This window comes from Meleagris gallopavo, chromosome 1, assembly GCF_000146605.3.
Source record: "Meleagris gallopavo isolate NT-WF06-2002-E0010 breed Aviagen turkey brand Nicholas breeding stock chromosome 1, Turkey_5.1, whole genome shotgun sequence".
Classification (NCBI taxonomy): domain Eukaryota; kingdom Metazoa; phylum Chordata; class Aves; order Galliformes; family Phasianidae; genus Meleagris; species Meleagris gallopavo.
This window is the reverse complement of record NC_015011.2, coordinates 1161545-1189115: the sequence shown is the minus strand read 5'-3', so window position 1 is coordinate 1189115 and position 27571 is coordinate 1161545. Positions and strand designations below refer to the sequence as shown.

Sequence of the window (27571 nt, the reverse complement as noted above, 5' to 3'; positions counted from 1 at the left end):
AGAACCAATGCTGGCAGCAAGGCCTGCTGTTACAGCTCACACTAATGATGGCACTACAACCCAAAAATGGAAGAGATGAGGTGGAGAAGGGCTGTGGGAAGGGGCTGTGCGGAGCAGGATGCACACCCATAGGTGAGCAGTGTGACCGTGTTCAGCCTGCATTGACCACATGGATTTTGGAGATCTGACAGCATTCAAATACATGCAGCAAGCACTACTAAAACATTAAGGTTAAAGAAAAGAGAAAAGAAAAGCAAACCTTGTTGTCTAGAACAAGCCTGTACTGGTAAGTAGTTCAAAAAGCGTGGGTTTTCCTCCTGGGCTGGCTTTGGAAGTCTCCACACGGTGAGGCCATCCAGAGGTCATTTGGATGAGCAGAAAGAGGATCCTGCTATTGCAGAGGCTGAGCTGCTTGGCCTCAGCTGGCCCTGCTGACTGACATCCAGCAAAGAATCTGGAAGAGGAACAGCAGCTTGCAACTCCTGGGAGCGTTATGAACTGCAAAGGTGACTGCTCTCTCAGGGCTGGAAATCACCAGGACTGTGAAACTTTATCCTGAGGACTTTTTTGGACATGGATAACATCCAGTGTAGGTTCATTTAGACTCTGTTGGTGTCAAGCCATGCTGGGCTTCTCCATCTGTACATCTATCCAATATCTTCATCATCTATCCTTTGTCTGTCCAGCCATTCTCCATCCATCCCACTGATTGTGTGAGAAATCATCCCCTTTCCCCTTAAGATACCAAGGGATGATGGTGGCACATCCAAGCTGCTCCGAGGGAAAGCGAGCACTTTCACTTTTGCTTTTGGTGTAGGCACTTTCACTTTCCCCTCCTCAGAGCCTGCTCGGTGCCTGCCAACCTCAGCACAAGGGCTGCACTTGATGCAGCCAGGGTTTTGCTGGTCTTTCTGTAAGCACAGAACTGAAGGAGCCTCTTTATATCTGAAAGGGGACACGGAGGTCAAGGTGAGCTGTGGGACTCAGTGCCACACTGCCTGTTCCTTCTTGCCTGTTTATGTATGACTGAGGCAACTTTTTTGGGGACTTTCGTTTTTACTCTGCAGCTGAACTGGAAAGGAACAGAAGGAGCAATTGTTTGAGTTAGAACCTCCCAAACTTGTCAGTGATGTAGAGCTGCAAAGTAGGAGGAGCAGAATATTGTGTGGCTCTGGATACGAGCGTTATTGTGGTGCTCAGGGCAGGAAGCAGAAGGGGACATTGTGTTCTGTTCAAGTTTTTGAGCAGAGCTGGGACATAACTCCCTGATCTGCATCACGTGGAGGAGCCTGACTGCCCTGACTGCTGCCTTGAAGATGCAAGAAGGTGACAGAGCAAAGCAAAAGGCAAGTGAGGAAAAAGTGAGCAAAGGCTGAGAGAAATAGCAAGATTTATCACATAGGCACTGTTTCTGCCTTTTTTTTTTCCCCCCTGAGTTAGGAGGAAATGAAGAAGCAGATCAAAATGTACCCTTTAAAAAATAGGAATCAAACCCCAAGGAGATTTCAGGGCAACAGCTGATGCCATCTTATTGCCAAAGCAACAGGGGCCTTTCCGCTGCAGAAGCTAAAATGAGAACTTATCTTACAAAAATGGCTGTGGAGTTCTTCTTAAAGGGGAACCAGCATGCAAAACTTGCTCTTTACATCAGGTTTGGAGTTTCCACATTTCTTTCCTCATAGGTGATTGCTTTTTATGTTTAAAGTTCATGGGCTTGTAAGAAATAAACCTTTTTGATACGTCTGCGTTGCAAAATCAGCTTGAGGTTTGAAATCCCGTAGATCATGAATCATCACCAGTAATAAAGCTTTCTAAATGTGCAATAGAGACCAAGCCCAGGATTTCCTGTATTTCTGCATGGCTGTTTTATTTAACATTTGGATTTGAACAGCTGCAAGAGTGTAAAAACTGCAGTGCTTTCATTTGTCTACACGTCTGCATTTGATTTGTTGATTGGGATGTGGATCTCCTGTTGGTGGGATGCTCTTGGGAAGTGTACTATTGGAGTTCTTCTTTCCTTAGGAGATGTTTGGAGAGAATGTGGGCTTTGGGAGAACTACCAATTGAGGCTTTGAAGTGAGAGAACCATGTTCTTTAAGACCTGAAAGCTTTTAGGGTTAAACTGACAGCCCTGAAAAGCTGATCTGACCACAGTCCAGGAAACCTCAGTAACTTCTTAGCAGAAGAGAAAACTCTGACTTGCTCAGAGATCATAAAGTTAATTTACCATCAGGTTTTGCTTCTGGCAGTTGTGAAAAATTTTACTTTTTTTTCCTGTTGCAAAAGAAGGATTTGAAGGGTTTGATGGCAAACTGGGAGCTCCTATTCCTCCTGGCTGAGGGCAGTTAGCTTTCAGACAAAGTGCTGTGTGCCTGGAGGGAAACTGCTAAAAAAGTCCCCTTGGGTGCTGCAGAGCTGATAGATCAGCCCCGTGGAGATGTGGGCTTGTTAAATGAGTCACTCTGCCACCCAGCTCTGCTGAGGCCCTGTGCTGATCTGGGAACATGGCACTTGCTTTTGGCTTTATTTCTTATGATGATCTTAGAGGTCTTTTCCAAAGATAATAATCCTATGATTCTTTCACCAGGTTTATATCCAGAGTTCAGAGAGTCAAGTTCCCTTTTGCAGACAGCGGTTTCGGTGCTGCAGAATTCCTACTTGGACTCTACATCTCAGGATGGTTTTTGGTACAGCCAAGCAATCCTGGTGGAAAATGATGTTTTTCTGAATGAGGTAAGGCTGTTGGGAGAGCAGGGTGTTGCTGGAAGCTCAGAAAAGGGCAGTGTTTCATACATTGTAGAGCCCCATTTGCAGCTCCCAACTAGAGAGCCTTTGCTTTCTTCTTCTTCCTTCCCATTCTGATTAGGAACAAAAGGTCAATTCATCCAGCATTGCCAAGTATTCAGCAGGACTCCTGGAGCAGGGCTTCAGGCACAGGTTGAAATGCTGGTTTGATGCTTCGAAGGAGAGTTTTAATGGCTTTGCATATCATGCATACTTCTGCTGATTCACAGCAAGGCAGATGCCCACAGTGGTATTTCTGCCATTATGCCTAAGCAAGCACTAGGTTTAACCCCAAGTTTCCCTTTTTCCAGCATTTATGAAATCACTTTTAAATGCCTTCCTGTAGTTTTCATGGCATGGAATAGGCTGTCTCCTTTGAAAGCTGGAGCTGGCTGGTCTGTTTGTTGTCATGAATTAAATAGAGCTTGGAGGCCTTTGAATATCCTGAGTTGGAAGGGACTCAATGGTCATTGAGTCCAACTCCTAGCTCCATGAAGGACCATCTAGGAAAGTCACTACAGAGCTGGATAAAACACAAGGAGGGCAGGAATTAAGTCATTTGATGGTTTTCTTGTGAGTTCTAAAGACAAAATAAACCAAAGCACTGATGAAACCATTGTTTTCTTATCTTAGAACACCATTACAAAAATCTTATCCTTCCATGTCTTCTTTTATTACAGTGCAAACGCAGCATGGTTGCAGTTCTCTGCTGTTAGCACTGGGAACACATGCTGCTTTGTTAGACAAAAGAAATAGAGGTGACATAATCTGGCTGGAGCCAAACCCTCTGAGCTGTAATTTCATGATACATTTGCCCTCTAATCAAATAGTTTTGGCTTCCTAGGTCAGTAGAGAAAGTTTTCTCCAAGCACCCCCTCTTGTGTTGGTATCTGTTCCATAGCTGAGATGGTTTGTCATCTGATGGCCACAGCTGGCCACTAAATGTGAAGCTTGACAAGCCCACTTGTTGCTCAGGGAAAAAGCTCTCCAGTAGCCTGACAAAATGTGGTGAAAGGAGCACAGTGGAATAATGCTGGATATTCCCAACTGTATGGTTTGGGGCACTTATGGTGGGAATGGGTGCATGAGCTGGACAAGCATCACCCAGCTGAAGTGACCACAGCTGGAGGGAAGTATGTGGAACATGCTGTGCTCATGTTTCCTATACTGCTCAGTTGTTGGTTCTGGTGCAAATGGACTAGAACAAAGTGTCCTTGTGTCTTCTGCAGCTCAAAGCTTTTGTCCAAGCAAAGGAAGCAGCTGGATACAGCCAAGAGGAGCTTGAGGAGACCTTTGCATTTCTCCTGTTTGACAACGAAGAAGAGGTAACCTCAAATGTTTATTCAGCTTAGGAGGTTGATGCCAAGTGCTGACACGTGTGCTTCTTCCCAGCAGAGCCCAGCAGCTCTGTTGACAGAAGGTCCTAGCTCTTTGTACCCCACTTATCAGTGCAGTCACTGCTGCATAAGTGGTCCAAAGCAGATTCTGAAAGTAGCTCTTGGGACGTTCTAGAGATGGATCCTAATTTGGGTCTCTCCAGTTGGCTACTGTCTGAGATCTCCTTTGCCCTCTGTAGAGAACTGTAAGGAATCTGCCTTTGTTCCAGTGGATTTACATTCAAGTACAGGCAAATAAAACCCTTCACATACAATTAGAAGAGACTGGAAGACTGAAGACAGGATTTACCAGGTGGTTTTGAGCAAATTCCCTTGGTTGTTTTGCTATCTGCGTAGAGAGAAAGCCTGACCATTTCTGGGAAATATTTTTCCTGCCTGTTTTTTCAAGAGGATGTGTTTGATTTTTGTGTGAAGAGTTTGCCTACACAAGGATGCTCAGGGAGTCCAGGGAGAATTTATTTGTAACATGCTTTAATGACACCATGGTAAATCCCTGTAGTGATAATTCTGTCAGAATGAGAGTAGCCTGAATGCAGTTTAGTTTGATTTGGATCAAACTGCATCAAAATAAACCACGTTCAGTCTAAGTTTGGGAGTGAGCATTGTCTCATAGAGAATCCTAGAATCATTAAGGTTGGGAAAGACCATTAAGATCATCTAGTCTAAGCATCACCACGTCACCAACCTGCCCTCTGAAGCATGTCCCCAAGTGCCATATACAAGTACAATTTAAGATTTGTTTAATTTCTCACCCATAAAGAGTTCAAATGCACTGTCACTCTTTGGTTGGTGTATGTTTGGTCTTCGCATGCTTTGATGAATCCACTTTGAAAATGAATGAAATCAGTACTGTTGAGACACTCCCAAGGAAGTAATTGTGCTCCAGCAGGTGTGAGCATGGAGTGAAAGGTGTTGTTTGCATTCATGCCAGCCCGTTGAAGTTATCTTTCAACAAATTTCCTGTGCAGATAAGGCTGGACTTTGAAATGCTTGCATTGGTTTCTGGAGGTGTTGAAATTCTTCCACGCTTTTTAAAGAATTTTCTCTGCCCTATAAATGTAGAAAATCCTTCTGTTTCCATGGAGCAGCAATCCTTGAGAAGTACAACTCATTGTTTAGCACCCAAAACAACACATTTTCTTCTTGTTGATTTCAGCTAGTTTAGTCATGCTCGTGCTGCAGGTGTTTTGGGTCTGCACTGATCTCTAATTGAAATTCAGCACATAAATGTTTGCCCACTGCAAGTATTCTGCTGGCTGTTGCACTACAGATTTGGTTGCTGTGTCCTTTACCTTTGAAAACAGACAGCAAAACAGGCTGTTTCTTCTTTTGAAGGCAAAAGAGGTGTGTCAGACTGGCCTCCGTGTGAACAGCAGTTCCATTTCTATGCTTGGTGACCCAGCAAAAGGTAAGATTTCCATTTAGCTCACTGCTCTGGGAGCACTGCCTCATTTAAAAGCACAAGCTCAGATAAACCCTTGGTGTTGCCTTTCTATTTACTCAGTGGAAACTGCTTGTTTCTTACCAGGTAAATTACACTTGTTTGGATCAAAGAAGCAGCAGGGTCTTCCTTTTACTCCTTCAACAAGATGAGGATGGGATATACCCCAGAAAATATATTATCTCTCCTCTGCAATTCAGACTTTTTCCCCTTTGCTAATAAACACTCATATCCACCAATGTGACTTTTTGGCAACCCTCCATCTGCTCTACAAAGTCCACTTGCTGAGCTTTTTGCCAACAGTTCTGTTAATAACTAGAGCAGGTTGTGTTGTGCCAAAGCCCTTTACAGCCTGTGCCTGTTCCTTGCCCAAAGGCTGAGGTCTCAAGGCACACAGTGCAGGAGACATTACTCAAAGAAATCCTTCTGCCAGGAGCAGAATGTCTCCCAGTGCTTGTCCTGGAAATCTTTGCAGGCCAAGGCACCTAATTTTGGAATTGTCCATAGCAGTAAGTGCCAAACCAAGCAAGACTGGAAGTGGTTATTTACCTGTGCATGTATCTTAGTCCTGATTGACTGAGATGAATATTACAGCATGTCTCTTTGTGGAGATCTTTGTCACACTCTCCTGGAAGAGACAAATCCTTGCTTAGTCCATTTTCATGCACTGTCGTGTGTTGAAGGAAAAACAGACCATTCTTGTAATCTTGCATTGCTTTGTCTTTGCAGGAGTTTATATTTCCAGGTATGCAGACTGCCTTCATCCGAGACCTTGGTATCATGGAAAATCAGGCTTTATTGTCATTTGTAAGCTAATTAAGGTAAAATGCACGTCTCCTTTGAAGTGGAATAGTTTTTGGAAATCACTGTACAATGCAGGCAGTTTTTAAGGATGCATTGATGCTTATAAGTGTGATGAGGCAGGGTGTAAAATCAGCTCTGTTTAGAGTTGTTGGAGATTTTTGACCATGGGATGTGTCAGATAAGAAAGCAAGGTATCAGACTGTTTTTGGCTAGTGGTTTGCAGGGATGCAGAGGACCTTCCAAATTCCCAATAGTGTTTTTTCACTTCTTTCCCTGGACTGCTATGTATTTTCGGGTTCAAGGCAGAAGCCTCAGAATCACAGAATCACAGAATGGCCAGGGTTGGAAGGGACCTCAAGGATCAGGAATCTCCAACCCCCCTGCCACAGGCAGGGCCACCAACCTCCCCATTTAATACTAGACCAGGCTGCCCAGGCCCCCGTCCAATCTGGCCTTGAACACCTCTTAGGGTGGTTCAGATCATAGCTCCTTTGTCTTCTTCCATGGGACTGGGGTACGGCCCCTCTCTCCTTTTCTCTTGAGCTCCTGCAATGACAACATGTTATTCCTGTTGTCTCTCCTTAGCACTTGTTCCTCTGCCATGACAAGCTCAGAGGAGTCCTCCTACTTGGGAAGATTCAAATGCTTTCAAACCCCTCACAGTAGGGAGCATCTGGCTGCCAGTAGCAGTTTTCTTTGTGGAAAAAAGGAGGATTTGGGGATCTTTTAAAACATATTTCTGCAAACACTTACACGGATTTTTATTTGTCAGTGGTTTGTTTACTTTTTTTCACACAGGGAAAGGTCAAGGTGGTATCTGAGAATTACACAACCAGCTACACCTGCCCATCTCCTGGCTATGATTGTCACGTTGCCATGAGCAGGAGCATCATGTCATCAAAGAGCAGCCCCTGCCAAGCCTTTGAGCAGAACCAGGTACGAGGTTTGAGGCAGCAGGGAAAAGCAGTGCTGGCTGAGGTGCCTTGCTCATTCCTTAACATTTATTTTCTTCTCTTTCCCTTCTCACCCCAGTACTATGTGTACGAAGTGTCCGATGGCAGCACTGCGGAGCGCCCCAGGCAGATCTGCCCATACATAGTCATTGCCTGCCAGTACAGGGAGCCAAAGGAAATGCCCATCTTGGCTAGAGAGAGCCTGTAAGCAGCTTGCTGTTATTCTGAAGTACTGCATTGTTTTTGTGGGCTGTTTTCCCATCCTTGTTGCTAACTACTCCTCTTTTTCTCCCTTTTCTCTAGACCTGAACCTAACCACAAAGGTAAGAGCATCTGATCATTGTTGTTTTATTTTAATGAATGAACCATTCTGTTTGCTCTCCTTTCTTCCTTTCCTTAAGACATTCTCCCTTCTGCCTTTAGGACTGTACTGCCCATGGAGGGGGCAGCTCTCCATCCAGGGCCAGCTTTTGTGCAACATTGCCCTAAGGACCCCGTACAGCTCCACGATTCCAGCACAGCTGTAAGTTGTCATTTCCTCTTCTTTCTGCAGAGTGTGCAGCATTGCAGCCACTTTTGCTGATGATTTTGGGATCACCTTTGGGTTCTTAGCAGAGAGGTTGACTTCCAGCATCCATGTGCCAGCAAAAGCCAATTTTGTGTCTCCTGCTCTATCCCTTTGTTGAGCAGCAGCTTCTTGCAGCCATACCCACCCACCATATATATAGAGGGAGTTCTCAGTGTCAGGAAGGGCTGTTGGGCAGCCAACTGTGTCACAGTAGCAGATGGAGGAGGACACAAGATCAGGCCCTGTACTACAGCTGGAAACAGTTATATTTTGTCAGTGTTTTGCTATGTAGACCGTTTTGAGATGTTTATTCTAAAAGAACAATTCCTGTGTGGGACTTTTTTGCCTTGTGAGAAATGGACTTTCTGACAGTGCAGATATAGTCAGCCACTTATGTTTACAGATTGGCAAATAAACCAAGTATTGAGGCAACTAACGTTCCAAAAAAATGAAATACTAAAAATCTTCAGTAGTCAGAGGTTAATCAGCAGTCAGCAACTCGAAACAGCCAGTGACAAAATCATCAGTGTTTGGAGGATTTTCAGGCAAGATCCTCCAACCAGGTAAATGCTAAGCGAGCTGCATCTCCAACTTCTCCAGAGCTGCTTCCTCTGGTTCTTAGTAATGGGGCAACCTGGGATTTTTGTTGTAACTAATCCTGAGAGCCTTTTATGTGTGTATTCTGACTCTCTGCTCCTTTCTCTCTGTAGTCCTCACAACCTGGACATTAACCATGTCATGGATTTGTCTGACTTGAAGAAAAAGCTTCCAGAAGCTGCATTTGGGAAAAGGAACTACGTTGAGAATGAAGGTGAGTGTAAAAACCTGCCAGTGTGGTGTCTGTAATCAAGCACTTTGCTCTGCTTGGCGGAGGGCACAAAAAAGAGGTTGCCTGTACCTGCATCTTTATGATTCATGTGCTGTTTGCTTTTTGGGCTGAAGTTTTGATGATCCTGGCAAATCTCAGCCCTGGGATTTTGAGCTCCTGATCGGCTGTGAGTGGCTGTGACTGCAGCAGACACACAGTTACTGACACAGATACTGCAGGTTGCACACTGAGAGCTCTGGATATGATTTGCAGAATATCCATGTGAATTTTCATGGAATCTTGCACCAAAATAAACGTAGGCTGCTGCAGTGCTTCCTCCAATGAGTGTATCACCTCTGTGAGCCTGATCATGAAACTGATGAGGCTCCTTTGAGGTCTAGCATTCAGCTTACAGTGCAGATCTAGACAGGGGGCAGTGCCAGGACATGGGAGGAAGCAGAAGGAGGGGAGGCCACAAGGAAGGGAGGCCACAGCAATGCTTGATTAAGGTGCTGTGGAGCTACATTCTTACAATTGGTTGATGAATTAGAGGAAACACCCATTTGAACTGAAGAATTTTGCTATGAGATTCATAGAGGAGTAGGGTGAGACTGAGAACTTGCTTTTGTTAAACTCCCCTTGGGATGAGAGTGCAGACAGAATAAGGATAAACTGCAGCAGCGCTTTAGAATGAGATCTTTACCTCCAAAAGGCTTCCTGTATATATTGAAGCACACAGCAGCATCAGTTAAACTGTTTTTGTTAGCTACACAGATAAGACAGGAAACATCTCCTCTGAAGCATGAGCAGAGGAGGAAACTCACTATAACATAACTGTATAGACCAGCTTAGGAAATCTTGATCACAGCATTTGAAGAAAAACAATCCCCTCAAACCAGTACTGCCATCGATTTCACATCCATCCTCCTGCTATGGGAGCACTGTTTTGTTTTGAGTTGATGCTGCAGTAATGCCTCTTGTATCAAGTTCTCTCTCTTTTATCTGCAGTTTGCTTTCAGGGCGTTTACTTCAGTCTGTATGAAGTGGAAATATCCAATAAGGATCAACATAAAATGGATCAGCTGTTAGAAAATCTAAAGAAAAAGGACTTGGTAAGTATTGTAAAACGTTTGGGGAGGGAAGCTTATATATATCAGCTGACCCCTTCTTTGGCTGTGTTTGTGTCAGATGAGATTATTTTATTGAGTTGTCTGTGCATTGCAAGTACCATACTGCAAGGGAATCTTACTGGAAAGCAGAAGCTCAGTCCCACACTGCTAGAATGATAATCACAGAACAAAAGACACAAGCTGTTACATGCCTGCCTTTATCCCCCATGGCAGAAAAAACAATCCCTGTTCAACTTCAGTACAGGTACACTGCTGAAACTTCATGGGCTTCTGAAGATACTGAGATTCATCTTTGCTTTAACAGATATTTCCCCTCCATCATTGCTAAGTTAGGTGTTATCTGATAAGAATTTTCCAGCACACTGAGGTCTTTCTGTTCCCAGTGTGATCTTCACATCTCCTTTTTGACTTCAAGAGTCAAAACCCTGAGGTGCACAGCAGTTACATCTGCTGGGCTGTGGGGTTGGGTTGGCTTTGCTGCTTCTGGTTGCTTTGTCACATCTGACACCTCCTGTAGATTCAGGGTTGTAAATTCACAGCTACAAACACACAGCTGGCTGTGCTCCCATTGGTATAAGTGCTCAAACTCCATAAAATACTGGTAAGAGGCAAATTGTGCCTCTTATTGGTGGCAACATGAGAAGAAAAAAGAGAGGATGGAATAGACAATGTTAACGTCCCTTCACGTGCTGGAAGCCCTGAACTGTGCAATATCTATGATTCCTTTATGATCTGATTTTTGGTTGACCCCAGTTGGATCCTGTGATCCTTGTGGGTCCCTCCAACTTATCATATTCTGTGATTCTATCAGGAGAACTTCTAGTTGTGGCACAGACCCGTTTGCACTGAAGTTTATTTGCTGTTTGTCTATGCTGTTCCTGTTTTCTTCTCGTATTCTCGCCAATGAGAGAGATTTTAATCTGCACGGAGACCAAAGTGCCTTTCTTACTGAGTTCTCTAATGACCATTTGCTCTGATTCATTATATCTGCAATCACTTAAGGTTAAAGAGTGCATCCTGCCAAACCTCACAAAGCTGAGCTTTAAAGGAGTCAGGGGAGATGAGAGATGGTTCAGTTGTGGCCATAAGGACTTTGGCATTGAAAGCCAACAGGAACATTTCCCTAAAGCTTCCCCACCTTCACATCCCTGTCAAACTGGATTAAACCACCTCCCATATTTCAGTGAGGAAACATTCACAACCTACTCTTGTCTGCTTCTTCCTCCCCAACATACTGTTGAAGGCCATGGGTGAATCTACTTTGACAGCAGCTCCTGGAAGCCCAGATGAAAAAAATGCCCCCTGTTTCTTTTCCCTTTCCATGGTCGTGATACCTGGCTTGCAAGTGAAAATGAAAGAGTAGCTGGGAAGAAGTGGGGTTGCCTGAGGACAACCCTACCCCTGTAGGTGCAGAGTGACCTCCCAGCTTCGTGTCAGGTGGCAGATGACGTGCAAATCACCCCATTGGTGAGAAACAACAGCTGTTTCACTGAACCAGCCGACATCTTGGCTTTTTTATCTGTTCTGCTCTGCTGGCTGGAGACAATGGAAGCAAGGAGCTACTGTTCTGAATAGTGAATAATACACTGAAATTGTTCAGCATTTCCAAAGTTGCTCGGTTGTTATGGGGAAGAGTGAGGGCTGGGCATCGTTCCAATCCTCTGTTATGTCTGAATGCACTGAATGGGATCGGTGAGGTTTCGCAGAGCGTTAGAAACCGTAGAGTTACTCATTTCCTGTAAGTTCCCTTAAAAGATGTGTCTGCACAGAAAAAAGAGATCCAAACGGGTGTCCCTGTGGAAGAAAGGGCGGCCCAAACCAAGCTCTGCAGTGAGGCATGAGGCAACACCCAGCTACGAGGAAAGCCTTCATAAGCACATGTGTATTTTTCAGACATACAATCATCCACTTCTGAGACAGTCACAGCAGTCTCCTAGGCAGATTAATTTTGTTTCTTTTCTTTCTTTTTGTTTCTTTGCTTTTTTTTCCTATACTGATGCTGCTAACAAGCAAGCTGCTTGGACAGAGCTATAGCTTTTAACTGGAACTGTGGGTTGTGCTGTCTGATGCTCATGTCCAACTTTGCTTTCTCTTCTGGGAAAACCCTCCCCTTGTGCTGTTCAGACGCCCAGAAACTTCTGAAGTGAAGGGACTAAAACCATTGACCTTGTTTATTAATTGCAATCAGCTTGGCTAAGCGTATTTCTCATTTTAAGTAACAGATGGAAGGACTTTGAGAAGAATAACAACCTTAAATGGAAGACTTTGGGTTCCAGATCCCTGTGACTCAAGTGGCATGGCAGTGTTCTCAGCAGGGAATGAGCTGGTGGTGTTGGCACATGTTCACCAGCAGTCAGGGCTTGCTGACAGTCATGTTGTGAGTTAAAGTACGCATGGAGGGAAAAGGAGAGGTTGTTCTAACTCTGTATTTGTCTGTTACAGGCAATCATCAAATATTTACAAGATCATGGAATTCTAATCCTCCTGACGTCCTCTGCATTGGCACAAGATGATGGTAATGCATGGAGACAAAGAAACCAATGCTTGGGCTTGAATGACCTGCCCTGGTTTGGAGACAGAGAATGGACGCCCTCAGTCTAACCAAAACCTGTCACTTCATTTCACAGGATTCGACCCCAAGGAACCTGTCAGCCTCCTGGCCCTGTTTCTGTTCTCCTCATCCAGATCAATGTGTCTGAGAGGTAGGAGTTCCCATTGCTGGTTTCAGATGCTACATTTTGAGTGCAGGATCCTCACCAGAGGGTCCTCACAGACACATTCCTCTTGAAGAGCTGATTTCTCTGCTCAGCAGCACCTACAGCTTTAGTGCAAAGGGTGTTAAAAGAGGAGAGCTGAATCCCATCTGCTTAGCTACGCTGCTATCTAAACCAGGTCCTCATGTTTCAATCCTTCACCACACATCCTTGTCCCATTACAGCAAGTTGATGTGTGTGAAAAATAATTGCTTTTCTTCCTCTCAGTCAGTTTTCAGCAGCATCTGCTCTCTGCACTGACTTATGTGGTGCATGGGAGTCTGACTTACATCCATAAAGGTGCTCTGGTGCTCTGCTCAGGGAGTAAAACAACATATGGCACTTGCCGGGCCCTGCAAAAAACTAATGTGATTTGATAAGCAGCAGGAAGAAAGCCTGCCTTAAAAATAAGTGTATCATTTTCTGATGATATATCAAGTGAAATGGGTTCTGCTGGCAGGGGCAATCTCAAGTTCTCTCAGTATTTACTGGCTTTATAATGCACTACGTGGAAATGCAGATCCCCAAGCAGGATATTAACAGGGGCCTTTCACTCTGCATAAATCCTGGCTTGCTTTTTGTTCAGTCACCCTAGGGATGAGCCAAGAGACCTTTCATGCCAGCACACACTGCTATTGTAGTTTATGCATGTGTGTGACAACTGGCATTGCCAGGTCATTGCTATCACCTCTGAAGATGAAATCAGCAGAAAAATCAACAGGACCTTCCTGCCCATTTGAGCATGGGCACCTGAAAGTTGTCTAACCTCCAACTATAAACTTTTAAGATCTGCATATGAAACGGGCTTGCAAGTCTGATGAAGACATGATGGTAACTTGGCAATGAGGAGTGCTGATTTTAAGCAGGTGTAGCTGGTGATTGTGTTAGTGTGGCAACTTTTCTGGCTGTAAGAGAGAGATGCACACATCCAGAGATGGTAGTTTGGATTTTCAACCAGGACAGCAGTAGGGTCAGGAGGTTTTTGCTACAAAACTTGAAGCTGGGTGAGGTGATAGGGGGGAAAATGTGGAGATCAGGCTGGAGGAGAGAACTGACCACTCAGATATTGAACTCCATAACAGGGAGAAAATACTCTCTGGAGCAAAGAGGTTTCATTTTTGGCAAGAACTTAATGCTGAGAGAAGGAAGAATGAGGCCTGGAGATGTTTGTCTTGAAGAGGGTTCTTGTGGAAGGAGGTGGGACTGGACCAGACATACGAAGCATCTTGAAGCAGAGATGGCACAGAATGTTGGTAGGAGGGTTGCAGCAGACGTTTAGGACTGATGATGGAAGCATGGGCAGCCAGAAAACAGTGAAGTGAAAAGGCAGGAGGAGGGAATAATGTTGAGCAAATGCTCCATGTTGTTATGTGACACGGTCTGAACGCTGATGGCTTCCAGATGTTTTCCCTCTGGTGCCAGTAAGGCTCCTGCACGTGCTGTCCCATTTCTCCCTATGAACTGCATAACTCCAGCCAGCTGTGCCTGTCCTCTGGGACTGAGATTTTACTTTATGGCTTCTCCTCTCTGTGATGATAAGTTACAAGAAGGTTTGGGAGACAGAAAATAATGGCAGCTGAAGGTGACAGGGACAAAGAGAAAAGGGAGTGAAGCACATGCACACGTTTAAAATCGCTCAGCTCTAACTTGAAGCATGAATAATGTTTTCCATTTCAAAACCAGCAGCCTCTGAAGCTGTGTTCTTCCTGTCCAGACAGCCGACAGGAGGAATGTAGGGCAGCATAACACTCACTGTGCAGACGTGCTGCTGTGTTCCCCAGCCAGGCTCATAGGGATGCCTGGGCTTGCTGATAACAAGGAGCAGCATTGCCAGTGCAAGGCAGCACAAGGCCAATAGGTGAAGAAAACCATGCATCTCAGAGAGTGAGAGAAGTTCCTGCCTTCCCCAGGCGTGCCTGGATTTAGTCTTGCTGCGAGGGGAAATGATGGGGAAGGATGCTGGGGCTGTCAGCTTGGCCCTGCAGCCAAAAGAAACATGAGTTGGATTTTAATATGCAGATGGACCAAGCCTGCAAAGTATCAGACTGGCTGCAGTCTTGCAGTGGATGAATCATAGAATCCTTAGAGTTGGAAGGGATCTCTGAAGGCCATGTAGTCCAACTCCCTGCAGTGCACAGGGACACCACAGCTAGGTCAGATTGCCCAGGGCCTGATCCAGCCTGGCCTTGGAAGTCTTCAGGGATGGGGCATCCACTACATCTCTGAACAAGCTATGCCAGTGCCTCACCACCCTCACTGTAAACAATTTTTTCCTTGTATCTAACCCAAATCTACTCTTTTTGAGCTTGAAACCATTTCCCCTTGTTCTGTCACCGCAGAACCTTCCTAAAGAGTCTGTCCCTGCTTTCCATGTACCTTAACATAGTTTCCAGGAGGATCTGCTCCATAATATTCCCCAGCACAGAGGTGAGGCTGACAGGTTGGTAGCTCCCAGGGTCATCCTTTTTACCTTTTTTAAAAATGGGTGTGATGTTGCCTTTTTCCCAGTCACCAGGGACTTCTTCACCTGCTTACCACAACTTTCCAAATATCATAGAGAGTGACTTGATGACCACATCAGCCAATTCCCTCAGGACTCTGGGATGCATCTCATCAGGACCCATAGACTTGTGGATGTTCCTCAGGTGGTCACAAACCTGAGCTTCGCTCACAGTGAGAGGGACATTGCTTCCCTAATCCCTTCCTACCAAACCAAATGTTTGAGGGCTGTGTGGAGAGCAGCTATCAGAGAAGACCAAGGCAAAAAAGTTGTTGAGTTCCTCAGCCTTCTTGTCTGTTGTTACCAATCTGCCTGTATCCCTCAGTGGGGGGGTACACCCTCCTGGACTTTCCTTTTCTGCTTGAGGTACCTGTGGAAGCCTTTCTTGTTCTTGGCATCCCTTGCCAAGTTCAGTTCAAGCTGGGCCTTGGCTTTCCTGTCCCCATCCCTACACAGCCTACCAGCTTCCTTACAGTATTCCCACAGTACCTGTCCCTGTTCCCACTGCCTGTGCATTTTCTTCTTGCTCTTCAGTTTGACCAGCAGGTACCAGTTCAGCCACGCTGGTCTCTTGCCTTCCTTTCCTGACTTGCTACACTTGGAGATGGAAAGCCTCCATAAAGATGTGCCAGCTCTGCTCCTCATCCTTGCCCATGAGGACTGGGGAAACACCTTACCATGGGAAGGCTCTCTATTCTCCCAGTCTCCCTTCAAACCAAGTTTAAAGCCCTCCCGATGAGCCCCATCAGCTTTTCCCCAAGGACCCTTCTCCCCCTTTGAGAAGGACAAACCCCATCTGATGCCCACAAACCCAGTACCACATAGGCTAATTGATTGTCAAAAAATCCAAAATTCTGGCAACAGCTGCAGTCACAAAACCAATTACTTAAAGCTAAGATCCTTTGGTTTGTTTCTGTGTCCCTCCCCACTACAGGAGGCAGAGAAGAATAGATGATCTGTGCATTCGATTCCTTTAGCCATCATCCTGAGGCCTTGAAGCTCCTTTTGATGGCCCTTGACCCACATTTAGGTGCTTCATCTCTCCCTATGTGGAAAAGCAGTAAGGAATTGTGGTCTGACAGCTGCTCCAGCCTGGGTAGTTTCCTAGTAACATCCCTCACCCGAGCCCCATGCAGACAGCAGACTTCTCTGTGAAGAGAGTTCAGTTCTCTGTAGGGAGGAATCATCTACAACCAAATACTCATCTCATTCAACGAAGTAGTCTTGGTGTTGGAGGAAGGCTTTTCCTGGTTTGGTTTTGTTAGCATGTCTAGATTGAGTAGCCTGTTATCACCCACATCCAAGACCTTATACAGAGGCACCTGGGGGGGGGGGGGGCAAGGAGAGTTTTCATTATTTTCAGAGGTCTGAGTGTCCTAAATGTTAAGACTTCCCAAAAATTGCTGGAGCAAGGGGACAAGATTGCTGTGTGTGACCCTGCAGAAGGGAGCTCGTGGATACACCAGGGGTCTTTCATCCTTGGTTTATCCACTTTTGGTTTCCTATATGCCATTCTTTTGTACCTTGCAAAGCACCCACTGAAACAGGACATTGCTCCCTGGCAAGCTTTTTGTGGTTTGGCTTTGGGGACTTGCTCATGCCTTTCATGTTCTCTTATCATGTAATAGTAAAATGATTTGGGGAACGTAATCCTTTATTAACATAAGTAAAATTCTTTTTTTTTTTTCAGTTGAAGGACATAATCCAAAATGTGAAAGGAAAGCTAGTGACATCTCTTTGAAAATAGCCTCTGTTTTGCCTGGACTTCGCTATGCCTTGCAGAAAGCCACTAATTCTTCGTGGGGGGATGCACCTGGTACCAATGTGTGCATCAAACAGCACTTCCAGGAATATGCAAAGCTTGAAGAAAATACACAGCAAGCCTCCAGCCAAAACACTGAAGCTCCCTGTTCTTCTTGCCTGTCACCAGCCAAGGATGAAGGTATTAAATCCTGCAGAGGACATTCCAAGCAGTCTTTCTCCCAGCTGCAGCATTACTTCTCCAATCCCAGCAGCTACACTCTGGAAATGTCAGCTGCCTTAGGATGCTTGGCTGGTGCTGCTCAGTCTCTTTGCAGCAACTCAGAGACTGCTCATAAAGTGGACTTCTCTTTAGCTGTACCACCAGACCCTACCCCTCCTGATGTAAAAGGTGGAAACCCAAAGGCTGCTCTGGGGCTGGACCAGAGCAAAGGGCCCACAAAAGATGTGAGTGCATCTAGCAAGCTGTGGGAGAAGCAGAACAAGAGGAAATCCAGCGGAACTGCTGTGACAAGCTCCAGGAAGAAATGGTCACCCCTCAAGATGCAAATACATCCTGTGGGGGATAGCAGTAGGAAAAGGAAAGCGACCAAGAAGAAAGTCAACATCACGTTCTCTTTTCCTAAAAAAACAGGGCTTACAGCCAACTCCAATGAGCCCATGCTTAAATTAGCCCATTTACAGTTTCCTCAAAGAAGGAAAAGAGGTAAGTGCTAAATAATTGGGGCTGACTTCCTTCTGCTTCTCCGGGGTATCCAGCTTGGATAGATGGCTTTATTAGGAGCCATGTCTCCTCGTGTTCCTCCCGGGTGTTCAGAGCTGATGGATCTGGAATAAGTCCTTGCATGCCCTTCCTTTTCCTTGTCCCAGGTGCAGAGGTGCTGTCTGCAGAATTTGTGCACAAAACACAGTCTGAACCTATCCAGAAGAGAACCTCAGCTCCCAGCAGTTCTGGCTCAGAAACAAAGAGGCCAAAGATGCTGAAGAATTCGGATGTGAAAAAGGCTCCTGTTACTGAAAGCACTGCGAAGCCAGTGAAGAGTCAGGTGACAAAAAGCGTGGCTAGCAGGCCATCAAAACCTCACACCAAAAAGCCAGCAGAAAGCGGTAAGAATGCTGCTCCTAATGGAAATATTTACCTTAAAAACAGAGCCATCCAACATCACTGTCAGGTCACGACCAAGTAGTGGTAACAGCACATTCAGCAGCTGCCAAAAGGCCTTTTGATGCTTAAGGTCTGGATTGGAGTCAGGTCTGTTACACTGCAAAACCAGAGTGGGGCTGTTAAACCCTGTGCAGACAGACTGCAGTAGATTTAGGAGGCAGCTTGGATAGTCCCAGAGTGCAACGTCTGCAGGTGCTGGCTGGGAGTCTGCTTTTAAACTGAGAACCAATATTGGGCTGCCAAAATAAATGATGGAACAGGAGAGACACTTTCTGCTAATTTCTCATGTTTTCTCACACTCACACTTTGATGTCTTTTCAGATTTGTCTCTGGTCTTTATTTTCCCTCTTCGTGGAGGCTTTCAAGACTGGTTTTACCACTTTGGCTCAGTTTATCCAATTTTCTCAGTCTGTTATTGCCACATGCTGTCAGACTTCCTGATACGTGGCAGTTTTCATTAGTTCTGCTGTCACGTGGAGGTTCCTGGAGCAGTTCTAGCCAGTTCTCTGGCGTGGGCAGTGTGTAGGCTGGGTCCTGCTGTTGAGTTTGGTTCATTCAGAGGAGTCTACCCACATCACTGTATGTAACTCATAAAAGCTGAACACCAGAATCTGCCAAAAATGCAAAATAAGAGTGTTTAGCAGTGGAAAACACTCAATTGATGTGTCCCACTGTGCATTTCCCAAGGGTATGAAACATAACTCATAAAACTCTAGCACAATTCTTATCTCTGCATCCCATGCCATTGATTTCTGAGAATCACCCACTTCCTGAAGTCAGGATCCAAACTCTGGATCCTTCTGCAGCACCCATCGCCTTCATACCACGGAGGTTTTGGGGTTTTTATGAACGTGCAAAGCTCGTGTTGGAGAAGCATCCTTTTCCTGACAAACAGGTCCTTAATGCGGAGATACTGGAGAGGTGCTGGATGCCACAGCATCTGTCTAAATGCTATTCATTTTGAACCCCCTCTCTGTGACCTCCACTTACTCTCTTTATTTTTCTTTTAATGCAGAGTGGAAGGATCCATTCTCCATCCTCCCAAGCGAAGTTTCTTCCCAAAGCCACGCAGCAGACAGCCAGATGGGTGAGATTTATCCCAGCAGCATCTCTGGCCACGCTTTCGATATGAAGGGCAGTGACTACGAGTCCCATGCCTTGAACTTGCTGGCAGACCTGGCTCTGGGTTCCTGTATTCCTCCCTTTAACTCCATGGACAGCAGGATGATCTCTTTGTCCTGCAGCTCATCCACTGACTCTGCCAAGGAGCAGCAGAGTCATCGTAAGCCCAAGTCCTCACGCAGTGCTTCCGACCACGAATACCACAGGGTAGACAAGCTTGCAAAGGCAGCTGTCTCGTCTAGTAAAGCATCTCCAAACCAGAAGCTTCCCCCTGTTGGAAAAACAGAATTAAAAGACTCAACCCCTATTCCTGGAGAGAAAAGCCTTGGGCTTAACAGCAAGAACAGTCAACAAACATGTCTGCTGCCTCCAAGGGAGACAACACAGGAGGCCACCGAGGTGAACAAACACTCCTTCATCTCCTCCGAGCACTCCTATGCCTCGCTGATGCCTGAGCACTCAAAGAAACACAGAGGTGTCCCCTACCCTGGGTCAGTGCCCTCCAGAAATGGGACCAGGAGCTCCCGAGCAGCACCTCTGGTTGGGAAAGTCCTGCCCTTCCGTCACCAAAACAGCACCTGCCCACAGATCCCCTTTGAGGCCACGATGGCAAGGCGCAGGAGCAGCCTGCAGCCTCCAAGGCTAAAAGAGGACTTTGCCAAATCCCACACGGTCAACCACTGTGGCGAGTCCATGAAGGTGACGTGCCAATGGGAGGAGGAGTATCTCTTCCATTTGGACAGCAGGTACACCAATGATGCCCTGGAGAAAACAGTCATCCGTGCCTTGCATGGGTAAGTCAAGCCTGGAAGGCCATCTGCAGGGGACATCTCCTGCTAGAGCATTTTCTAGGGTTTTCTATGCTTTTCTTTTTTGCTTTAATTTGTATGATGATTGCCCTTTTCACCATGCTGAGATGCCCCATTTTGTTGTGTCAAAGCTCTGTGCCTCTGGAGATAGAATGGGTACCTGGAGCTGTGCACAGAAGTGCCCGTTTGCAGCTGTGAGTTTCTCTTATTTTCAAGTTGGAAACCACATCAAGTAATGCAGCTGAGCACTTACAGCCCCCCTGCACTGAGGTTTAGCACTGGAGATGAGTTACCTTTGTCAAGCAGAGGGAAGAGGAGGGCGTATAGATGTCTGTGCTCATTGCAAGGGAGTTGGACTAGATGACATGTAAGGATCCCTTCCAACTCAAATGGTTCCATGACTTCAGGCTGTGTTTGCTTTCTCTTCCAGGCCTTGGGACTCTGATCTACCCGATGACGTGGAAGAGATGAAGCTGATACTTCACATGTGGGTAGCTCTGTTCTACAGCAAGCCCAGCAAACTCCTGAGCAGCACGAGGAAGGTGGTGGAGCACAGCAACCCCAAGAAATACGTCTCACTAAACAGCACCGGAGACTTTTTTGAGCTGAGTGAAGACAGTGATGATTGCTTTGAGTTGGAGACGTGCCCTGCAGATTCACGATCAGACCCTGACCAGACTCCTAGCAGCTCTCTGGATCCCAGCACTCTCTGCCAGGGCAATTTCCACCCAGAGGAGAGCCCTGCAGACTCTCAAACTGATGCTGATGGGAATCCTGGTGTTGTTGATAGTACGGTATCATCCTTTTCAGGGGAGGAGGAGCCTTCCTCCACGAGCTCAGAGAGCCCTTCCCTCACTGAACACACAGATCAGAACAACCTGGCTGGAAAGTACAGAACTGAGGAGTGTGTACGTGACGTCTCAACTGTCACTGCAGTAAGAGCTTGGGGTGTGGGTGCTGTGAGCCTGCAGGGCACACGATGCATTTTGTGCAAGTAGTTTCTTGTGGGAGGAATGGAGCAGGTGTGCCTATGAGCTCTCTTGGAGCAAGGTAGTTCAGTACCCTGAAGCATGATACATGAAAGTCACTCAACAGTTTGCCCTATGCACTCATGCTCAGAGTTCTCAAAAAAAAAAAAAAAAAACACAAAACTTTCAGGCCTCAATTCCAGTTGACAGACTGAGCTGTATCCCTGGGCTCTGAGAGAAGCTGTATCCAACACTGACACAGAGCAGGAACACAGTGTGCAGGAATCCCAAGGAATTGGAGCAAGTAAATATGAGTTTTCTCAATGCCACATAAACACAAGCATCTTCTCTCCAGGGTGTGAGCAAACCCGTGATCACTGGACTTCTCCAGACCCTGGAGAGAAAACTATTGAGCAACAAACCAAAAAACATCCAGCATGGCTCAGTTTTTGTTTTTTTTATCAGTCTAAAGGTCTTTACTAGAAATCTACACTTAAATGAGAGAGAAGGAAAACCACAACTATCCCAAGATGGGGTTTCAAAAGCCTACCTGTCTCTGGGCATTTTCCAGCTTGTGATTGATCCTTATTGGGATCTCAATACAGTTTGGTCTGTTTTTAAGCCTCCTCACTGTATAAAGAAGATAAAAAGCTTCAAATCCTTTCCCTGGCTATCTGTAGGCATGGCAGTGACTCCTGTGGGGTAAAGGTTCAAACTGGACTTATTTGGGAGGCAAACTTATCTCCACAGATGCCATTGGGGTGGTTGTACTGACAAAATCTGAGTTTTTAAAATGTCTGTGTCTTCATGCATGGGATTTCTCAGTTCCTGTCTTGAAGGTTAACCTCTGGGTTATGTTGTTTCAGGTTGAGCCACTCAAGGAGGAGCTGATGGATGCTGGGATGATCCCCAGCCCTTCCAATGAGCTCGGTGATGCTGGTGAGCCCCAAGTTGTGCTGGGCAGGGAAAACCCACATGGCCAAACTCTGAATTTCAGCCCAGCTCCCCAGAGTGATGCCCTGTGTGCTCAGCAAGAAGGTGGAGAGCAGCCAGAGAACAGATGGGCAGTGTGCTCTGGCGGTGGCCCCAGTCCTCCTGAAGAAAGGGGGAGCATGGAAGATGCTGGACATAGTTTGGACAGCACCTGGGACATCAGCGATGGACCACAACGTTGCTGTGATTCGATGCCCTCAGAAGCAAGTCTCAAAACTCACTCAAACCCCATTGGATTTGGTGAAGAAGAGAGGGAATCACAAGACCCCATAGGACAGATGGAAAAAGAGGAGGAAAAGGTGGAGGAGGGAAAAAGAGAGAAAGAAGACTTGGAAAATGAAAGCACGTTCGCAAGACCTGTTGATTTAGCGTTTTCAGAAAGAGGTGACGTAGAGCTGGTGAATTCAGCACCTCCAAAGGACTTTGGCATTCCTGGAGATGGCCCTATGTCCATCCCCACTGCCTCTGTGTTACCCTGTGAGAATGGATCAGTGCCAGTGCCATCAGGTGGGACTGGGGCCGGACCTCAAGGACTTTCTAGTGATGCAGCCCTCAGCCTGGGTGCACTGCAAGAGCCTTGGGGGACCGTGGTCACCCCAAGTGCAGAGACAAATGGTGTTGGTTTGGCACATGCAGACGGCCCCGTGTCAGTGCTGCCATTGTCCCCCATTCTGAGCCTTGTCCGTGGGGTTACCATTATGAGCAGCTGCCAGTCTGCCAGCGAGATGCTCAGGGATGGATTGGAACAGAAAGATGAGGATCGTGCGCCCTCTGCAGAAACATGGGTGCTTGCTGGGAGCAAAGTTGCCTGCACAGCTGGCCCTGAGTCACCACGAGGCCAGGAACCCTTCCTAACCCTGTCCCCTGATGCCAGTTCTGTCTGCTTTGATGGAGGAACTGATGTGGGGGCTGCTCCAGAGGACCAAGTGGCCACAGCTCTCCTCCAGGCACTCCTCCAGACTCCATCAAGGAGTGGCCCAGGAGGGAGCCTTTCTCAAAGGTGTGCAGGTGATGTTAGCACTGAGCTCACATTGCTGAACGCTGGTGAGTCGCACCCAGACCAGAACGAGGTTTTGGATCAAAGACAGCATGGCAGTCCTTCTGCCAACCACACAGATGTGCTGGATGAGCCCTTGGGAGCATGTGATGGCTTTGCCTTCAGCTGTGCAGCCTGGGCAGGTGGTTCTGACACTGAGGCAAGCACTGATGTGTGCCTCTGTGCAGAGAAGCCCCCTAGGAGCAATGAAACAAGCGCAGCTGGTGCACCACAGGAGCTGAAGACCTCTCTTTGTGACCTGTTAGAATCAGATTGTTCCTCCTCAATGAGAGAGCCTGTTGGTGATATATCACCTCTCACTGTGGCCCAGCACCAGCAGAGCTCTCCAAACAGCCCATCCCTGTCTTCCCCCCATCAGGACCCTTCTCCTCACAGTACTGCTGCAGACCCCCATTGCTGCTTATTAGAGCAAAGTGAGCAGGAATCAGATCTGTGCCCACATGGAAAGCCCTGCAAGACAGTGGCTGCTGTAGAGCAGTGTGTGGCTGCTGAGAACCCAGCACTGGATGACTCCTTGAAGCCTGAGTGTGCAGGAGGAGTGAAGAAGGACTTGGGGCTGTGCCATGCAGAGCCTGCAGAGAGCTCTCCTCTGGATATACTCACACCTGGAGAGCCAAGATTGAGGCCTTGTTCTCCTCTGCATGGCCACAAGACTGAACCAGACCCAGTCTTGGGCATGGACCCCAAAATGAGTCCAACTCGTGCTCAAGATACTGTCCCAAGCTCCAGCTGCATGGGACAGCTACCATCAGATGCTGACAGCAGGTGTGCCTGCCCCGGGAGCCCTGAGGAGTGCGAGGGAGGAAGCAGCATCCCCCCTGCCGCCCCTGCATCATTTAGACCAGGGGAGTTCATGCCCATGGAAGAGCCTGGGTCTTTGTGCAGCCAGGGTGACTCTGCTGTGTTGGCTGATCCAAACTGTGCTGATGAAGAGTTGGAAGAGGGAGAAATCCCTGTTCTGTCAGTGCCAACATCGCTGCTATGTGCAAACTCTGGAGAGAGCTTAGAGGTTAGTGACACTGGGGACATTTTGGATGCTCTCCTGAAGGCAAAACGCTTCCCCAGCACAGAGAAATGTGTGGGTTTGAGCTGGGAAGATCCATCTTACAGGTCCTCCTCCAGTGACTCAGACTGGGAGAAGCACTTGGGACGCGCTGCTCACCCCCTTCTTACACCCAGGGGTTGCCACTGCTTAAAGTCCATGGTTGCCACAAGGACTGACTGCAATTCCTCATCCTCCATGAGCTCAAGGTGCTCAGAGGGATGCAGTGAGGAGTGGGGATCGCTGAGCACTGAGGAGGGCTGCTGGTGGCCCACCAGCAAATGGAATACCAGCAGCAGGCACATGCCACCCTATGTCAATATCACGGACAGCTGGGGGATCTCCAGGGATTACCTGAACTTCACGGTCACCACAAAATGCCCGGGCAGGATGGGAAGCTCACAGGGGCAGGCTCATTTGCTGGAGTCACTGATGGGGACGTGGAGGGGTTTTGAAGAAATCACCCAGCACACTTTGGACATGGAGCACCTCCGTTTCCATTATAAGCTAAAACAGACCCTAAGGAGTGGGACACCACCCCTTTCTACCTCCATTTTTCCTAGAGACTGCTCTCCCCAGCCATCGTCTGTGCGAGGAGCTCCTGCCTCTCACTCCCTGCGAAGCAGGAGCCCTTTGCAAGTGACAATCCTGCCCTCGGACACATGGCCACGTGGCCTCAGATCCCACCAGCAATGCAGCCACCACAGGGACCCCTCCCATTGCACTCCATCGTGGGACACCTGCTGGTGGCAGAGGAGTAGAGCCAGCTCCTCAAACCAGGGCTGTGCAGCCCCTTTCCATCTCAGCAAGCTGAAATATGAGAATAAACTGAAGGACTCCCGTGGGGACATCTCAGTTATCCTCGATGAGTACGCAGAGTTCAATAGGGTGATGCTGAATAGGGTTGACACAGAGGGTGAGAGCAGAGGGAAGGGTTTGGCACACGGGGAGACCATCAGCACTCGGCGCTGCACGTCCCACCCCAGGAGGACTGCTGCCTTTGAGGATGTGATCACAGACCTGTGCAGCACGCTGCAGTTCCGCCTGCGCAGCGTGGCCGAGGAGGCGTGCAGGCAGCCTGGGATGTTCTACCTGGTGGAGACAGGAGAGGAACCCTTCTTTGCAAGGGTGAAGGTAATGGTTGGATGGGGATGGGAGGCTTTCGGGTCAAAGCCAAGGGCAGAAGGAGAATTACTGAGGTTGGATCAAGTCCAACATCAGCCCGTCATCACCGTGCCCACTAAAACATGTCCCTAAAGAGAATCATAGAATCGTTAAGGTTGGAAAAGACCTCTAAGATCACCAAGTCCAACCCCAACCCCACCGTGCCCACCGACCATGTCCCCAAGTGCCACATCTCCACATTCCTTTGGCACTTTCAGAGACAGTGATTCCTCCCTGAGCAGCCTGTTCCTGTGCCTCACCACTCTAAGAATTTTTCCCTAATATTCAGCCTGAGAAGCTCTCATGCTCTACAATCAGGAACCATCACAGCTGGCTCTTGCACAATTGTGAAGATGTTTCTTCTACAAACACGTAACAATTTCTCTTTCAGATGTTGCTGAAGAAAGATGGCCACGTGGAGATTGAACCTCTGAGCTTCTGCAAAACGAAACACCGGGACACCAACTGGCTGCTCGTCATCATTAGGAACGAGGACATCTCCTCACACATCCACAAGGTGAGGGCTGAGGCTGAGGCCTGGAACTGCCCAGCATAAATGACCCAAAATGGATTTATGTATGGGAACAGAGCCCTTCAGATGGGCGTTGGCTCATGGGCTGCAGGGAATGCGCAGCAGATTGATCTGCCTGTAGCTCCCCCACGTCTTGTAGAGCTGGGCTATGGAGATGTGAGCATCGGGGTGGTGCAGACAGAGGATGAGGTGGGCTCTCAGTGTTCTCTTGGACCACATGCTGGTTTCACAAAAGCATTCTGCCTTGAGCAGGTCCCGTGTTTGCTGAGGCTGAAGCACTGTCCCAACGTGGTGTTTGCTGGAGTGGACAGCCCCGAAGACATAACAGATCAGACGTACCAGGAACTGTTCCATACTGGTGGCTTCGTGGTGTCGGACAATGAGGTGTTGGAAACGGTGACATTGGGTGAGTCCCTCGTTTGGATGCATATGATGAGCAGGGTCAGCTCCTGACTCCATCTGCAGATTTACCAACTATTTGCTTCTAAAAACTTACCACGGGCATCCTCTGTTTGCTAAAAGGGAGCAATTTTTGCTCTCTGATCAGTGCTTGAGACTCCATGTGGATAAATGGGTCCATATCATGGCTCCCAAAAATATCTAAGTACTGGCCACCAAAACCATCAGGACGGAGCAAGGAATGTATGGGGGCATCCAGCCTGGACAAGGAGGGCAACAGGGAGACCTTGTTGGTCTCTTCAACTTTTCAATGGGATGAAAAAACAGATCCACGCTCCTCCTGGAGATGTGCAGTGGTAGAACAAGTCTCACATTTTACCCTGTTCAATATTAGGGGGATAAATCTGCAGAAGTGTGTTTTCAAACACTGGGATGGTATCCCAAAGAGGCTGTGAGCCCCCAGCTCACCATGGCAAAGCCTTGAGGGTCCCACAGTGCCCAGCTTCCAGTAGGACCCTTGCTCACTCTTGCTGTCTCCCCAGGGCAACTGAAAGAGGTGGTGAAGGTCCTGGAGAAGCTGAACAGAAGCGGGAGGTGGAAGTGGTTCCTCCACTACAAGGAGAGCAAAAAGCTCCGAGAAAACGTCAGGTAATGGCCATGTAGCAGCAGATCTTTTGTCCTCAGTGTCCTTGGCAATAGAGCAAGGATGTAGGCACCACAGTGGAGCGTGGGCCCGCAGGGGGTGTTGGGTGCTTCCAGCTGGGCTTTGGCATCTCACAAGATGAACATGAAGGTTTTTATATGAAAACTCCCCTTTATCAGTGAGTGTGGCATTGCCAGAAGTGGGTATTTGCACAGTCGCAGGTAAAACACAATGGATTTTTTTTTATCTCTATGAGGGAGCAGCAGGACTGGGACCTGGAGAAGAGCTGGCCCAAAATGTTGTGCCTTGCACATGATCCCAGATGAGGTAGAGCTCTGGCAGTCACCCTGTGCACCCTGCTGCATCTCCATAAGGCAGCTCACCCTCTCTTTGGCACATGAGCTGGTTTGTTCTCACTGAGCAGAAAATATTGTGACAAATGGGGAGAGCTCTGATCCTCTCCACCCTGAGCACACAGTAGTTTTTAAGACCTGGTTTCTCAGCCAGCTGAGTTATGGCATGGAGGTGTCTCAAAGCTTTGGGCAGCACGTTTTGGCGAGGACTCGAGCTGTGCCCCTCTCCCTGCAGGGTGGATGCCAACGCCCATAGGAAGAACTTGATCCTGAAGTCATGCCAAGACCTCATTGAGGTGCTGCACTACCACGCGTGCGATTCCAGCTCGTCCTCCAGATCTGAGTACATGAAGTGCTTGTTGAACCTGCAGGTCCAGCACGTCAGCGCCAGGTTTGCGGTGTATCTCACAGGTGAGGGCAGGCTC

At 47.4% G+C, this 27571-nt stretch overlaps 1 protein-coding gene across 2 annotated transcripts in view; it reads left to right on the top strand.

Annotated features, from left to right (window-relative positions):
• TASOR2 (transcription activation suppressor family member 2) overlaps nt 1–27571 on the top strand; it is a 33932-nt gene that overhangs the window by 4257 nt on the left and 2104 nt on the right. Inside the window, exons 2-22 of one of the 2 annotated variants that reach the window (XM_019613851.2) lie at nt 2588–2733; nt 4014–4109; nt 5517–5589; nt 6352–6443; nt 7225–7362; nt 7459–7583; nt 7683–7702; nt 7803–7902; nt 8658–8758; nt 9764–9867; nt 12328–12400; nt 12513–12587; nt 16829–17605; nt 17770–18006; nt 19080–19980; nt 20426–20930; nt 21830–25189; nt 25611–25736; nt 26004–26157; nt 26693–26798; nt 27382–27557. In XM_019613851.2, coding sequence (XP_019469396.1) covers nt 2588–2733; nt 4014–4109; nt 5517–5589; nt 6352–6443; nt 7225–7362; nt 7459–7583; nt 7683–7702; nt 7803–7902; nt 8658–8758; nt 9764–9867; nt 12328–12400; nt 12513–12587; nt 16829–17605; nt 17770–18006; nt 19080–19980; nt 20426–20930; nt 21830–25189; nt 25611–25736; nt 26004–26157; nt 26693–26798; nt 27382–27557 — 7485 coding nt within the window. The remainder of the gene's footprint in view (nt 1–2587; nt 2734–4013; nt 4110–5516; nt 5590–6351; nt 6444–7224; nt 7363–7458; nt 7584–7682; nt 7703–7802; nt 7903–8657; nt 8759–9763; nt 9868–12327; nt 12401–12512; nt 12588–16828; nt 17606–17769; nt 18007–19079; nt 19981–20425; nt 20931–21829; nt 25190–25610; nt 25737–26003; nt 26158–26692; nt 26799–27381; nt 27558–27571) is intronic. The other variant, XM_031552621.1, reaches the window with a different exon arrangement.